Source organism: Lathyrus oleraceus, chromosome 7 (genome assembly GCF_024323335.1).
Source record: "Lathyrus oleraceus cultivar Zhongwan6 chromosome 7, CAAS_Psat_ZW6_1.0, whole genome shotgun sequence".
NCBI lineage: Eukaryota > Viridiplantae > Streptophyta > Magnoliopsida > Fabales > Fabaceae > Lathyrus > Lathyrus oleraceus.
This window is the reverse complement of record NC_066585.1, coordinates 45,646,750-45,662,585: the sequence shown is the minus strand read 5'-3', so window position 1 is coordinate 45,662,585 and position 15,836 is coordinate 45,646,750. Positions and strand designations below refer to the sequence as shown.

At 31.9% G+C, this 15,836-nt stretch overlaps 1 protein-coding gene across 1 annotated transcript; it reads right to left on the bottom strand.

The window, feature by feature from the left end:
• Positions 1 to 6,626: 6,626 nt before the first annotated feature.
• On the bottom strand, positions 6,627 to 14,624 carry LOC127101939 (uncharacterized). Its single transcript, XM_051039363.1, has 5 exons — positions 14,487 to 14,624; positions 13,538 to 14,405; positions 12,920 to 13,315; positions 12,706 to 12,820; positions 6,627 to 6,714 (listed from the first exon to the last, which is right to left on the bottom strand). The coding sequence occupies exons 1-5, from the start codon at positions 14,622 to 14,624 to the stop codon at positions 6,627 to 6,629; spliced, it is 1,605 nt and encodes a 534-aa protein (XP_050895320.1).
• Positions 14,625 to 15,836: the final 1,212 nt, after the last annotated feature.

Sequence of the window (15,836 nt, the reverse complement as noted above, 5' to 3'; positions counted from 1 at the left end):
TCGAGCGTGATAGCCTGATTTATGCTATGCATCAACAACATATGGGTATGATGTAACATATGAATCCAATGCAAACACAACAAACTACTATGATAGCGTAGATGGGTCAGATGCAAGCTTTTAGAACATATATGATGGATAATCTGCAGTTGATCCAGGCTACCCAAGCCTCAATTTTAGGGCGTATGCGTCACATGATGGCATCACAGAACACCATGGCTAGTAACATTCAACATATTTAGATATCACAGATCGGCATGGTAGAGTAGGCCTAACAGTGGAAAACCTTCCAGAAATTCATGGAACACCGCCACCAGGAGATGCTAGAGCACCTTCGGTTTTCGCAAGTAGCTGAAGGTCACCATAATAACATGTTGGATTCCTTATCCGCGCAATTAACTGGCTTGCAGTTCCAGATGGATTGAGGACATGGGCGTGGTGGGTATGGTCGGGGTAAGCATGATGGACGAAGTGGTTAGGACCAATGCCAAGGCTGAGGTTGTGGCTGACACTGATATCTTTGCAAAACTCATCCAGGTTCTTTCTTCCTTTTCCCACTTTTATCAAAAAATTGAGGATAATGTTTGGTTCAAGTGTGGGAGGAGGAACTTTACTGCTTTCCTTTTATTGCATTTTAGTTAGATTTATTATTTTTCTAGTTTATTTCATGTTTATTAGGGTTTTATGAAAATTTTGGTTTAATGGTTGTTAGTCGAGTCAATGCATGTGTTGTCGAGTCTTTATGCATGGTTTCTTATTGTTTGTTGATTCTCCCAGTTTCTTGAGCCATAGCAAAGAAAACACTTTATAAGACTTGGAAATTTATTGCATGATTTGAATGTACCTAGGCTGCAGATGAAATTCAAGTTAGATTGAAGAGACTTGGGAAAACTGTACAAAATTAGTATTGTTATAACACCTTAAGTCTCCCGAATATGGAGATCGATTTGAGTACTTATTATGTCCGTAGCCTTGAATTCTCATTCTTTAATAGTCCTTAAGTAGTTTATCTAGCAGTCAACACCATCCTGAGCACACACCACGTAGGGAAGTTGATGCAAATAAGTGAATTATCAGAACTTAAAAGAAAAAAATGAATAAAAGGGAATGCTCCTTCTAAGCTAGGTGACCCTCACCTAGTCATTTAACCCAACAGTATCTGATCCTTCTATTTAATAAATAAGTTGAGCCAAAGTGTGTGAAAAAGAAATTGAAAAAAAAAAGATCATAGTCACTAACAGATTTTCTTATTATGAGTGTGAAATGATAACATGATTAATATGATTGCACTAGAATGTAAAGAAGATGAAAAAGAGAATGAGTAAGTTGGGCTTAAGCATAATATCATGAGTCAGATTGGTTTGTATAGGAGGGGGGCTTTTGATCGCACAATTGTGAAATTATGTCATTACGATATCCTTAGTGTGCAAATTAGAACATATCAAGGCAATCTTAACCGAAATAGAGTTTGTAGCCAAGCATGAGTAATTGAATGCTATTATTTTTTAGTCTTTAGATTATAAATGCTGCATTTTTCAAAGGTTCAAGTATGAGGGAGTTTGATAACCATGAAACGTATCATGTTTCAGACTCGATAAGCACGTCATTTTAGTTCGTTTTGTTCCTTTTTTATTGTGTTATGTTGGCATATTATCTATATTTCAAATACTTTATAGGTAGGAGTCAGTACGCGAGAAAACGGGATGAAAACGACTGAAAACAGAGAAGAAATAAATAAAATGTATTGGTGGCGACCTCCATGGCGTTCGCCATGATGTGGCAGCCATGAGGCGCCGCCCACCTTGAAGAAAATGCAGAAAAGTAGGCCCTGAAGTTAATGGTGTTTTCCATAAGAGCATGACATTTTCCATGATCCCCAGTCATCCCATGTTCACCAAGTTAATACTCATGGCGTTTTCCATGAGGCCATGGCATCCGCCATGGGCTTTAGGAGCTGAAAAATAGCAGCTGCGTGGAATGAGTTTCTCCCACTTCCCATACTTTTCTCCCACTTTCTTAAACAAATTTTGGATGTTTATACTAGTTGGAGCACTATATAAAGCCATATTTTTTAGGTTTTCAGGAGCCAAGCATAGTTAGACACAAATATCCATTCTCAAAAGCTTTAATTTCTCACATATAGGGATTGTTGCAAAAATTAGTGTTAGGCTTAGTGTTTATTTTGAAGCATGTTTATATTCCAACAAGGTTTTATTTCCTGTACCAAATTAAGAACTTCGTTTGGAGCAAATTGCAGTTTAATTTTCAGGTCTAATTGACTTTCTATCTCAATTATTTATTACTGCCATTGTTATTATTTGAAGCTTTTACATACCATTTTTACTAAATTGCCTTTAATTTTACTTAGTTGCTATTTTAATTGTCGAATTTATATGCTATTATTCTTATCTTACCATTTTAATTATCAAATTATATTTTATTGATATTACTACTTCCATGAACATGTATAATTTGTTCACTGTCATTGATACTCAATTTATGCTTGTTCACGTATCCAATATGTCTGGCCATGCACCTTGAGCCCGAGATGTGAGGACCATCGTTCCGACGGGACTCGGTAAAATTTATCGGCGCTAATTTTTAATATTAACTTATTTTTCGGGTTCTGAATTTTTAGTTTTTAAATTAAAAAGTTTTGCGCGAAAGCGAAAACACTCAGATACTGGTCAATACGTGACAATGTGAGACCGGTATCCGATCAACAAAAAATTGATTTTTTTTATTTCCAAAAACAGCGACAACACTTTAGAAATTAATAAGAACTTATCAGTTTTCAAAAATTATTTCGAAATTGTATCTTGTGGAGCGGCAACATGACTTGTACAGTTTCGAAGCATAACACGGGCTGCACAAAAGTGAGTAGTGTTTTTAAATAAATATTTCGTCCAAATTTTTTTAAAGCAAAACGAAATGTTGACATTTATCTGAGTCCTGAAGGTACACTAGAAATCACATTCCGGTGTCCGTTTATTAAATATTTTAAATCCACTTGCTTTATCTTCTGCTTTAATTCTCCCTCTCATCTAAATCCAATTAGCCTTAGATTTACATAGAAACAATAATTAGCGATAAGATTGATTATTGTTCTCTGTGGGTTCAACAACCTTTTATATTACCCCGATGCATTTCGTGCACTTGCGGAAAGCATCAAAGAGAAGGAAAACATCACATCATGTATGCGTGATTTGCCTCACTACTTCAATACTTTTGAACTTTTACAATTTAACTGATCACTCTAAGACGCTAAGCACATGATCAATGAGTTTTCACATTTTCTCTCTTTCATATTTTAAGATCGTTTGATTAATTTATCAACTTGATTAGCACCTCAATTAGACTCTTTGATTGCATAAATAATGAGACTTAAGATTTATTTTTGATAAGATGCCATCATCAAGAGCTTTACTTGACACTTGATATTAACTCCATCTGTCACAAAGAACTCTCAATATCCAAAAGCTATTTGACTTATGGAGTTATCATTTTTTTAATTTATAAGATTTAAATCAATGCCTCATTCCATACTCTTATACCACCATATTTACCAATACCATCATCTAAGTCACTTGTACCATCTTAGCTTCATCATCACTGTCTTGATCCTTCTCTTTCCTTTGTTGTTCCAATAATTTGAGGTATAATAACCCCTATTTCTCACAGCTATAATACTTAATGTGCTTCTTGTCTTTGTCTTGACTCTTTTGTTGATTAGAGTTTGTTGTCCCTCCTCCTTTCTTGAAGGGGTTGTGCTTTCCATCAAACTTAATATTCTGTGAGTTTCATTTTTACATATTTCTTGAACTTCCCTTGATTCTTTTTTCCGTTGTGTTTCTCAAAACCACAATTTTTCTTGAATCTTCGAGCTTACAATGCTGTAACTGATTTTCGCACTCCTTATTTTTCAAGAATTCTTGATTCATGTGCTTCTAATTACCCTATGAAATCTTCCATCTTCATAGTTGCCAAGGTGTCAGATTCTTGAATGACAACTATCACATGATCAAAATGAGGAGTGAGTCTTTTCATTACCTTTTCAATCACCATCTTTTTAACCATCACTCCACCATACTCTTCATATTATGCACCAAACCTTGAACCTTTGATGCATAGGCAACAAATGTTTAATGTAGCAATTCATACTACCTTATTCGAGATCCCACTTTTCCCATTTTCACCTCCTTTATAGTATTTGATCAAAATATCTCATGTCTCATATACATTCTCAGCATGGAGATTTTATCAAAATTTCCAGTATCTACTCTTGCCTGAATTGAACACATGGCTTTGTATTTCTTTTTTCTCTCTGAATTATTTTGGGCTTCTGTTGCATATGCATGGATTTATAGGAATCTATTGGCAATCACCTCGAGTGTAACTTGATAGCCAAACAAGTCATATCATCTCTCTCAATTCTTACCATCAAGAATTGAATGTGTGTTTGGAAGATCATATTTACTTTATTGATAATAAATAATTAAGTTTTAAATCAATGTAATATACACTTACAAGAACTAATGCTCGAATACCAATTTGTTAGTAAATTGCTTATTGTAACATCCAAATTTGATTAATTAATTTAATTTAATTATTTGATGTTTGGTGTGTCTTTAAAAGAAATTTGGTGATTATATGTGTTATTGGGGTGTAATGGTAATAGTAGGGTATGATGAGAATATAAGAGTTTGGTAGAATAATTAGAAAATAACTAGAATATTAGTATTTTTAATTAATATTAAAAATAAATAAAAATAAAAATTTGTGACTTTATATTAAAAATTATATAATTAGTTATTTAATAAAAAATATGAGTTAGTAGAGAAATAAAGGATAATAAAAATATTTAGGAGAATAAGTTGGAGGTAGTAAATGAAATATCTAAATGGAGAATTAAATTTTATTCATAAATAAAAGATTGGATGGAAAATTAAATTTATTATTAATATAAATTTAATAATTAAATTAGAAAAATAGAATAATGTGAGTTTGGGATGATAGTATGAATTAAAAGTGTTGAAGGCTAATGAAATAATTAAAAAGAATTGTGTAGAAAATTCTAAATATATATTCTAAAAGGTGAGAGAGATATTTTGTTATAATACATATAATTTTATATATGTACCGAAGCCTCACGTGGTATTATATATTCCGTATTTAATATAATATTTTTGGGATTTTGAATTAAAGATAACTATTCAGATTATTTGATTAATTTAATTTATTTTTAATTCTGTTAAAGTTGTCACTATAATTGTTAGAGTTGTCATAGTTGTTTTGAGTTATTAATAGTTATATTTTTATTTGTTTTGAGTAACTCTTATACATTTAGAGTTGTCAAAGCTGCTTTTGAATTGTTTAAAGTTAAATCTTAGGAATCGTAGAATTAAAATTAAAGGTATTTGATTTTTTAGAGTTGTTTTATCATTATTTGAGTCAGACCGTCAATCAATTAAGTTCATAAGAGTTATTTTTATATGCCAGAGTTGTAGTTAGAGTATTTTGAGCACTTTAAAGTTGTTTTAGAATTGTAGGGATTGATGTAGAGTTATTTAGAGTTCATTGGAAACTTCGTTAAGTTATAATTATATATTGTTATAACTTTTTACAAGTTAAGAGTATATATTAAATTAATAAAAATACTCTCTTGAAATGTTTTGAACTCATAAAAATGTTACTTTCGATTCTTTTGAATTTTAGGACTGTTGGGTACCATTGAGTAATGTTAGGGGCTGTTTGACGTGACTTAAATTATTAAAAATAAATTTTAATTGATTTTATTAATTTTATGAGAGATTGTTATGTATAGATGAGTTGATGATGTTGTGGCAGATTACTATGTTTTCTCTTGAATACTTGCTGATTTTATAAGTTTGTTGTTGGGTATCGTTGAGTTAAATGTGAGTTACATATATATGAATTGATAATTTTATTGAGTTGAATTATTATACGTGCTGGAGTTGTGTTGTTATGCTGAGTATTTGTGTGTGTATTTTGAGAGGTGTAACATTCTATGTGAAAATATTGTGAAAAATCTATGATTTAGTTATAAGTATACATTGGGGAATTAGGGTGTTACAGTTACTTGCGTTGCAAGAATGAAATGAAGATAGAATAAAGTATTGAATAAAAATAATGATTAAGAAATAGGGAATTGTATACAATAATTAATGAGTATTCATACTAATTATCTAATTAACTAATTATTTATAGATTATCTTAAACTCACTACTACAAAAAATATATTTTACCTCGAGCGCGAAGGTTATCTTGGTTATACAAGTGAGATAACGAAGAACGTCATAAAAATTAGTCACTTTACCACTCGGTTTCTGATTAACTAAGGGGATAGTTGAAATAATTATTGGTTCGACCCCCAACAACGACATTTTTATATTTTTAAAACTAGCATCACATACCTCTCATTTTCTGTTAAAACCCGAGGGAAAAAATATATATATTTTTTTAAAATACAAATTACATTGTTTACACAAAATATTAAATTACATTATTTACAATCTTTTATTTATTAAAATACAAAATTTCTTATGTTACATTGTTTTAGTTTCAATTTACAATTACAAAATTTTGACAAGTTTGATTCATCATTTTCACTGATAGTCTTGAAGAAGAACAAATCCAAATTTTGTTGCATACCCATTGCTTTTCAAGTTCAAAAGTTTTGCACTCATCCAATTTCTGATGTAACATAAAAAAAAGTTAGATACATAATATAAAATTTCAGTTAAAAGATTAGATATTATGTAAAAACACCAACCTTGAAACAAACTTTTTTCTGCACTTGCAATCCATCATAAAAATGTGTTCTAAACTTTTTTAAATTTCACTGTTTTCATGGTAAATGATTTCATTATCAATGCTTGTGTTTCACAAGATAGCGTCCAAGATATATAATGGGGGTGCTAGCATTCTTATTGGATGTAGAGGATTTCTTGTGGATTGATGTGTTGACAATATATTGAGCGTTGTTACTTTATGAATGTAGGACATTGATTCATTGTAGGTTAACTGAGTAGCTACACCCCTTGATTCTTTAATAAAATCAAGGGAAAATATTAATTCTTTTTTAATTAAAAAATAAAATAAAATAGGGAATTTTCCCTCGATTTTATAAAAGAGCCGAGGTAACATATTACTTGCAATGAATGGTAAAAAATTGAAAGTAACATGTATTATTTTCTTTTTCAATTTTTTTTATCATTCACCACTTTTTTATGCGTTGCAATATACAAAATAAAATTTTCAAGATCTTGTATTGTGAAATAACAACATTGCTTGCAATTTACAGTATGTTTAGTAATAAATTTCTCACTATTGTCAATTAAGGAAAACAATAAATTATGAATTGTTTTCTTTGACCTATAACATAAGAATGTTATTCCAAAATATAACAATGACCTTACAAGAGGTGGAAACAACAACAACAACAAAAACACCATAATATGAGATAGATTGTAAGAGGAGAAAAAATATTTTGTTCAAGATTGGTGTTAGAAGAACAACATACAACAAAACTTTGAAGATTTTTTATGTCAAGCAATTCATCTCAAAGCAATGGTGTATGTGTTTGGAGAGACTATAGATGAGTTAGGTTTATGGTAAAACTTAATGAACGAGTACTTTTATAGTAAAATCTAATTATCTAACCCCCAATTATTAAAGAAATCGAATAAATAAATCATTTAATTTACAAATAAAAAATAAAATAAAAAGAAGAGCACCAGTTTTAAAGAAATAAAAATATAAACTGTATTTGTTGGGATTCTAAACATGTCATGAATTAGTTTTCATCTAAATTATATTCAAAAACAGAGGGAATATATGATATTTTTTAAAAAATAAAAATAAAATATGACACTTCCTAAAATTATACCTTAATTTGTTGTTGGATGAGGTGAAAGTTTTATCATGAAATATATTATTTGTAATAAAGAGTGTATTTAGTAATCGACTACAAAGTTAATTATAACTCTTAAGAATTAATTTAATTAATTTTTAATTGACTTTGTATTGACTTAACTTATAACAATTTTTATCTGATTATGAGTTTTAGTAAACAATCACGAGTTTTAGTTCACTTGTAGTATCAAACTCGAAAATCCTAAGTATCACTTTGTGTAAAACATTTCGAGAAAATATAATTATGTTGAAAGAATTTCTAATGTAAATAACAAAATAAACAGAGTAAAAGTGTTTAGGTTAACAAAAGTAAGTAAATAAGTAAACAACTATAAAGCAATTGAAATGTTTGAATTGAAAATGGAATGCAAGTTCATACATTTCTCACAAACTTGTTATCTCAGTGGTTCAGATGTAGATTTCTAAAGAGAATAAAATAAATTGCGATCCCTTGCAACAGAGTCGAAATTCACTTATATACTAGGTACACTATCAACTATCAACAATGGATAATTCTTCAAATTACGACATGTATACAACTACGAGAACTTGAAAACATTGGTTGAGAGATAAGAGATGTGTCTTCTACTCTATTTTAGAAAGATCCCAAGCTTGATGGTATTTTTTTGAAGGTTAGATTTAATAGGTTGCTTGAATTGGAGGAGAATAAGGTGACGATTTTGTAACAAAAATAAATGAGTTAGGGTGGGCGAGAATGGTGAGGCATGGAAGTGGCGTATGAGGTTGTTTGTGTGAGAGGAGGAGTTAGAGGGAGAGTGTTTTGAGTGGTTAACCTCAATTGTTTTGCATGTGGAAGTAGAAAACCGTTGTGTATGAAATTTACATCCCTATCTTTGCTACACAATCAACAATGCTTATAAAAATCTGACTGAAGTCGACAACATTAACCACCAGGCTAATTCTCAAATTTTGTGATTGAAGATTGTGCCGCTTAATATTTCTATATTTGTCTGGCGGTTGTTACTGAATCGAATTTTGACAAATAATAATTTGGCTATGCGACAAATTCTTGCTACGAACGAACAAAGATGTGTGTCGAATTGTGGCTTGGATGAAGACAAGATCATTTATTTGTAAAATGTGATTTTTTAGTAGATGGTGACCTATTATTTCGAATTGGTTATGTTTCTCAGCGAAAACTCAAGAAAAATTATTAGATCACTTATTGCAGTTTGGTGGGCTAAGTGGTTTTTCAAAAAAAATCGGTTGTCTTTTAATACTATTTGGCTATGTGATTTAGATTATTTAAAAAGAGCAAAATAGTTGTATTTCTTAGAGAAAAACAAACACTTATGTTATTTAATTTTATTGATGATTAAAATTGAAATATATTACTTTCGATTCTGATTATTAGTTTGGAAGACTTAATTCTTTAATTTGGTTATCAACGACTTTTTATTGTTTTTTTAATATTTTATTTTGTAATTTTAAATTTTAACAATTCATCACTGATCCGCTGTCGCACACGGATCAAAAACGAGTAATAAAATATAGTAAACGGGAAGCGACACCTCGAGTATCGTATCACAAGGATTCTTGTATTATTCTTAACCTAATGAAATCGATTTAAGGGGGGTTTATGTTTTAGTGGTCGATTTAGAAAACAAAGTAAAAAATGTGATTAAAATAAGCGATTATAAAATAAGTCAATCTACTATTTTTGATTTCCGGGTAATCATTGGTTTTTACCTACCAATTCCCTAAGCGGTTTCAATCTCTATTCGATTCAAATTCGATTGACAAGTGCACTAGATATATGACAAATTTATATTCCTATATTCCGAATTAAGCAAACGGATAAATACAATCGTGAATTAAGCAAACACGATTTACAAACGCAATTTAACGACAAAGCGACGAAAATGGCGATTAATAGTTAGGAATGCAATCATACGAATTTAATCAAAACCATTCCACAAAATACAGATTAAGCAAATGAAATTTCATAGAATAGAATTGAAAGAGAATAAAATTAAATTGATAGAATAAAAACCTCAAAGCCTTGGAAATTCAGTTACATCAGATTGACTCTAGGAGATTAGTTCCTCTTCATGATCGTACAAAAGTAAAAAGTTATCGTGAATAATGTGTAATTTCTACAGTACCGCGGCTTCCCTTTTAAACAGAATAAAGGTTTCACTAATAATTCAAATTGGGCCGGAAAACCTAAATTCCGCCCAACAAATGGCCCAAAAGAAAATATTTCCTAAAGTACAATACTTCAACGAATTATTTGAGACATCTTCACTCCGAATCAGACTTTGGCTTCAACATAAAAGTTGTAGCTCTTTCTCTTAGCTTTCCAACATATGTCAGAACTTGCAAAACGGCATCCCGTAGCTCAAGTTATGATCCGAACAGTGGACAGGTATCAAATAACCGCTAAAACTGAAAATAACAAACGAAAATAGATTAAAGGCAAACATGAACTTAAATCTAAAAACATAATAAAATATTAAAATAAGTAAAATAAACTAGATAAATGCCTAAGTATAATTATAGAAGAATGTGCATCAAAATGCACTGATCAAATTCTCCCACACTTGAACTTTTGCACTCCGAGCAAAATTATAAATTTAAAACTCAAAACAGAAAGAAAAATACAAGAACAAACAAAACATGCAATTCCAAAGTTTATCAAGATATAAGGTACAAGCAGAATTCTAAGTCTAAGCTTCAAGAATATGGTGTTAGTGAGCAACTTCTTGTGACATTCAAAGAAGATAGAAAAACAGATTACCAAATAGTACATCCAAAAGTAATAAGATCCTCACAGGATAAATTTCACTCAACTCTCAAGTGTTTAGGTTAACTGTTTACACTCAAAGCACAACGTGAAAGTTAGTACTACCATAAGCTTGAAAGGACTCTAACATCCATATTTGAAATACATGCACACAAAGATCAAAAGAACTTTTATTTGGTTGTAACGTGGCCAAGGTAAGGGTGAGATAAATCCTAAGGGGTACTAGGCTAAAATTCAAAGAGACGAAAAAGACTTGAAAGAAACTGCGGGAGTTGAATTTAGAAAATATTTCATTCACTTCAACAACTCTATATTAACTGTTTTCATATTTTTTTTTTCTCTTTTCTCTTTTTTCTTCTTCTTTTTTTCTTTTTCATAAGGAGTATGTATTGACATGTATACATCCTTCTATTTTTTTTCATTCATTTTTTTTTTCGTTTCTATTTTCTTTTTATATTTTTCTTTTTTTTTTCTACCAACTTCTGAAATATTGCAAACATAATTATTCAACCCCACACAACTCCAAACAAGACTCTTTCAACCATTTGAATAGGATGATATAACATTGTTTTTCACTTCTCGGTTTGTAATGAGTTTTAAACAAAAAAAAGGATAATAGGCTCAAGGGGGTTTCAAACAAGGGATGATATTATTTCAGGGTTGGCTTTTTGGCTAACTGGTTAAAAAACAAAAAACAAAACTGCCTTTATCATATCAGTGTGCACACGTAAACAATAGCATCAACAAGAGTCAATTCAAGTTCTAGAGATTAACAGACATGAGCGAACCACACAAGAAAGAAAGAGATGGATTTTTGTATGTTATCCATATAAGGCTCAAAATCTTACAAGGTTAATTGATCTACCACAAATGATGTACAATTTAGAGTTTAGTCATTTCTATCATACTAAAAATGCACAACAAATTTTTCATATCACACCACAAGACTTTAGTCAAGAGAACTAAGAAAAATACTCATAATTGTAACTCAAAAAACCAAAGAAAAAAACATGCATTTTTTTTAAGAAAGCAAACAAAAACCAAAACAGAGAAAAAAAACAAAGAAAACAAAACAAATAAATGGTTATCTCCCTCACACTTAAAACATACATTGTCCTCAATGAAAAAGCATAAATATAAAATAAGAGTGAGAGAAAGGAAAGAACACACCTGAGGAGTCAAGACGGATAAATGATCGCATAAGCAGCCTTTTCCAAAGAGAGCTCTTCTACAGTCTCTTCTTCCAAAGTCGGGTTCTCATGGAGTAGCTTTGGGTAGTGTCCATTGATATTAGTGCATTTGCCTTGTATTCCAGGATCAAAAAAGTATCTTCGATAAGTAAAAGTGTTGAATGGGCACGTGAAAGTGATCTCCTTTTTCACAATATCAAGAATTAAAGGATTACGGGGATGTCTCACTACTTTTGTTTCATCTTTAAGTGAGATCCTATGCATACATATGGATGAGCTAATATCACGAGTGTCAGCCAAGGTCCATCCAATTCCCTTCTTATATTTCTGCTTAAGTTGAAGCTTTGTTAAATCATATGAATCCTCGGGAAGTGGTTTAGGCTCTAAAGAATGCGGTTGTTCAATGGATGGTATGTTTGAGGCAGTCAGAATGTCAAGAGCTTCAGCCACATAAACAACTTTGTTTATAGTATCACTCTGCAAGACATCATCAATCTCAGCACAAATAACACAAAGGTTAGTGTCAGTACAATCATCACATGAATAAACATCATCAACCCAGATAGAGATGGAAAATCAAGTGAAAACAATTCAGAAAAGGTGTCATCAACCAACTCAAAGATCAAGTCAATATGAAAAACAGAATGCTTCTCTAAGGGATGTTTCATGGCATCGAAAATGTTAAATTTTGCGACAGTGTCACCAAATTCCATGGACATGGTTCCATCGTCGACATCAATTTTTGTTTTCGCCGTTTTCATGAACGGTCTGCCTAAAATGATAGGCGGTCTGCTTGAATTTGTTTCTCCATACATGTCCAGAATGTAGAAATCTGCAGGAAATATCAAGTCATTAACTTGAACAAGCACATCTTCCACTACTCCAATAGGGCGAGCATTACTTCTGTTCTCTAGTTGAATGATTAAACCTGTATGTTATAAAGGACCAAGATCAAGGTTATTATAAACAGAAGTAGGCATAACATTAATGCCTGCTCCCAAATCAAGCATGCAATTGTCGAATTTACTATCCTCAACGGTACATGGAATAGCAAAAGTTCCTGGGTCCTTGCACTTTTGGGGTATGGCCTGATTGAGGGATGAAACAGTAGCTTTTTCAGGTGAATGTTTAGGCTGGATAAGGACTGAAATGTTTCGTCCCAAATTTACTCTCTCATTGCCCTTCAACCTTTTCTTACTTGTGCACAAGTCTTTTAGAAATTTTGCATACTTTGGAACCTGCTTAATAACATCAAGAAGCGGAATGTTTACTGCCACTTTTCTGAACACATCTAAAATCTCTCTCTCCTTGTCTCCATCACCAGTCCTTTTATTTTTCAGTATTCTATGTGGGAAGGGAACTGGTGGCACATACTCCTTCTCTTTTTCTTTTTTAGTTTCTACCACAACAGAGGGTTCAATTTCTATCACAACGGAAGAAGGTTTAGGTGTTACCTCAAGATTTTTTTTTTTTTGGGCTGGTTCTGTTACCTTCTCGGATCTCAAGGAAATTGCACTCACATTAGCATTAGGGCCTTTTGGATTCAAAACTATTTTGGAAGGAAGTTAGTTTGATCCTTGGGCTTGCTGCATGGCATTCATCGAAGTGGCAGGCTGTCCAATCTGTGTCTGCAAAGTCTGAATACTGGAATCTGTTCGTTGCTGAAATTGGAGATTGTTAACAACCATTTGTTTGACAAGATCCTCCAATGAAGGTCCGGAAGGTGCATAGGTGGAGACTTGGGGAGTGGTCTGTGGTTTTGGCAGGGGTATGACTAATTGTTGTTGGGTGGGCTGCTGGTTTCCATATCCAATGTTTGGATGGTTCCTCCAATTGGGATGATATTTGTTGGTGGATAAGTCAGGAATGTTGTACCCTCTCTGATTGTTGCTTTGGTTGAAAAAGTTAGTTGCATATGCTTGAGGCAACTGAGTGACTGAATCATCTTGAAGAATAGGACATGTGTCAGTAGGATGTTCAGTAGAAGTACAAATACCATACAACTTTGCTGTTTGAGGTTTACTCACTGCCATTTGTTTCACTAAAGAAGTAAGCTCTTCAATTCTGGTTTCTAAAGCCTTGTTGGAAGAGGAAACTGGAATGTCATTCACACCTTTTGTTTGGACCATAGAATTATTTATGGTTGTGAATTGTTGGGAGTTGAGTGACATGTTCTCAATCAGGGCTTTAGCAGTAACTAGAGTTTTATCGACAAGTGCTCCACCACTAGCAACATCAAGAATGTTTCTATCCATTGGTAACAATCCCTCATAGAAATATTGAATAAGTAGTTGTTCGGTAATTTGATGTTGAGGACAGTTGGATACTAATTGTTTGAATCTCTCCCAATACTCAGCCAATGACTCATTTCCCTGTCTAATACGACATATTTCTTTTCGAATTGATGCAACCCTGGAGGCAGGAAAGTATCTCTCTAGGAAGACTCTCTTCAAATCATTCCAAGTTGTGATAGAATTCGACTCAAGATAATATAACCAATCCTTGGCAGCACCCTATAGTGAAAACGAGAAGGGTCTTAGCTTGATGTGATCTTCGATGATTCCTTCAGGTCTCAATGGTGTAGAGTAAACAACCTGAAATTCCTTAAGATGCTTATACGGATCCTCACATGCAAGACCACTAAACCTTGGCAACAAGTGTATTAAACCGGATTTCAACTCAAAAGGAATAGTAACATCAGCATATTCAATACATAAACCATTGTAATTCATATAAGGAGCAACAAGTTCTCTCAGAGTTCTTTGGTCAGCCATATTAAACTCAATAGAAAAAAAATCAACAAACAATGCGAAAACACATAACTAATTCAGCAATGCAGCAACAAATAGGAAAATACCGACAATGTCCCTATTAAGAACAAACAATTGAAATACGTAAAAAACTGTTAAAATAAAAGGAAAAAAATACAAAAACACAAAAAATAATCTAATAACGTCAATTAAAATTTTTGAGATTTTTTTTGGATTTTTCTGAAACTACCAAAACAGAAAAAAAATCGTAAAAAATAGAAAAATAAGGAATTTCGAATTTTTAGAACGACTTCCACTATTTAGCTCCTAAATATAGGCTTTTGATCCTTGATTTTTTCCTAGTTAACCGACAAAAAATCGGAATAATTTAGATAATTTCCTAAAAAAACATATTTTTTTAATCCTAAAACGCAAAAAGACCAAAACGCAAGAAAGTTATGGCAAAAAAATGCTAAAATACAACACCTATGACTATAATAATAGTTAGACTATAATAATGGTTAAAATCTACAAGAATCCCCAACAACGGCGCCAATTAGATCCGCTGTCGCACACGAGTCAAAAACGAGTAATAAAATATAGTAAACGGGAAGCGACACTTCGAGTATCGTATCGCAAGGATTCTTGTATTATTCTTAACCTAATGAAATCTATTTAAGAGGGTTTATGTTTTAGTGGTCGATTTAGAAAAAAAGTGATAAAAAAGTGATTATAAAATAAGTCAATCTACTGTTTTCGATTTCCGGCTAATCATTGGTTTTTACCTACCAATTTCCTAAGCGGCTTCGATCTCTATTCGATTCAAATTCGATTGACAAGCGCAATAGATATACGACAAATTTATATTCCTATATTCCGAATTAAGCAAGCGGATAAATACAATCATGAATTAAGCAAACACGATTTACAAACGCAATTTAACGACAATGCGACGAAAATGGCGATTAATAGTTAGGAATGCAATACGAATTTAATCAAAACCATTCCACAAAATACAGATTAAGCAAATGAAATTTCATATAATAGAATTGAAAGAAAACGAAATTAAATTGATAGAATAAAAACCTCAAAGCCTTGGAAATTTGGTTACATTAGATTGACTCTAGGAGATTAGTTCCTCTTCATGATCGTACAAAAGTAAAAAGTTATCGTGAATAATGTGTAATTGCTACA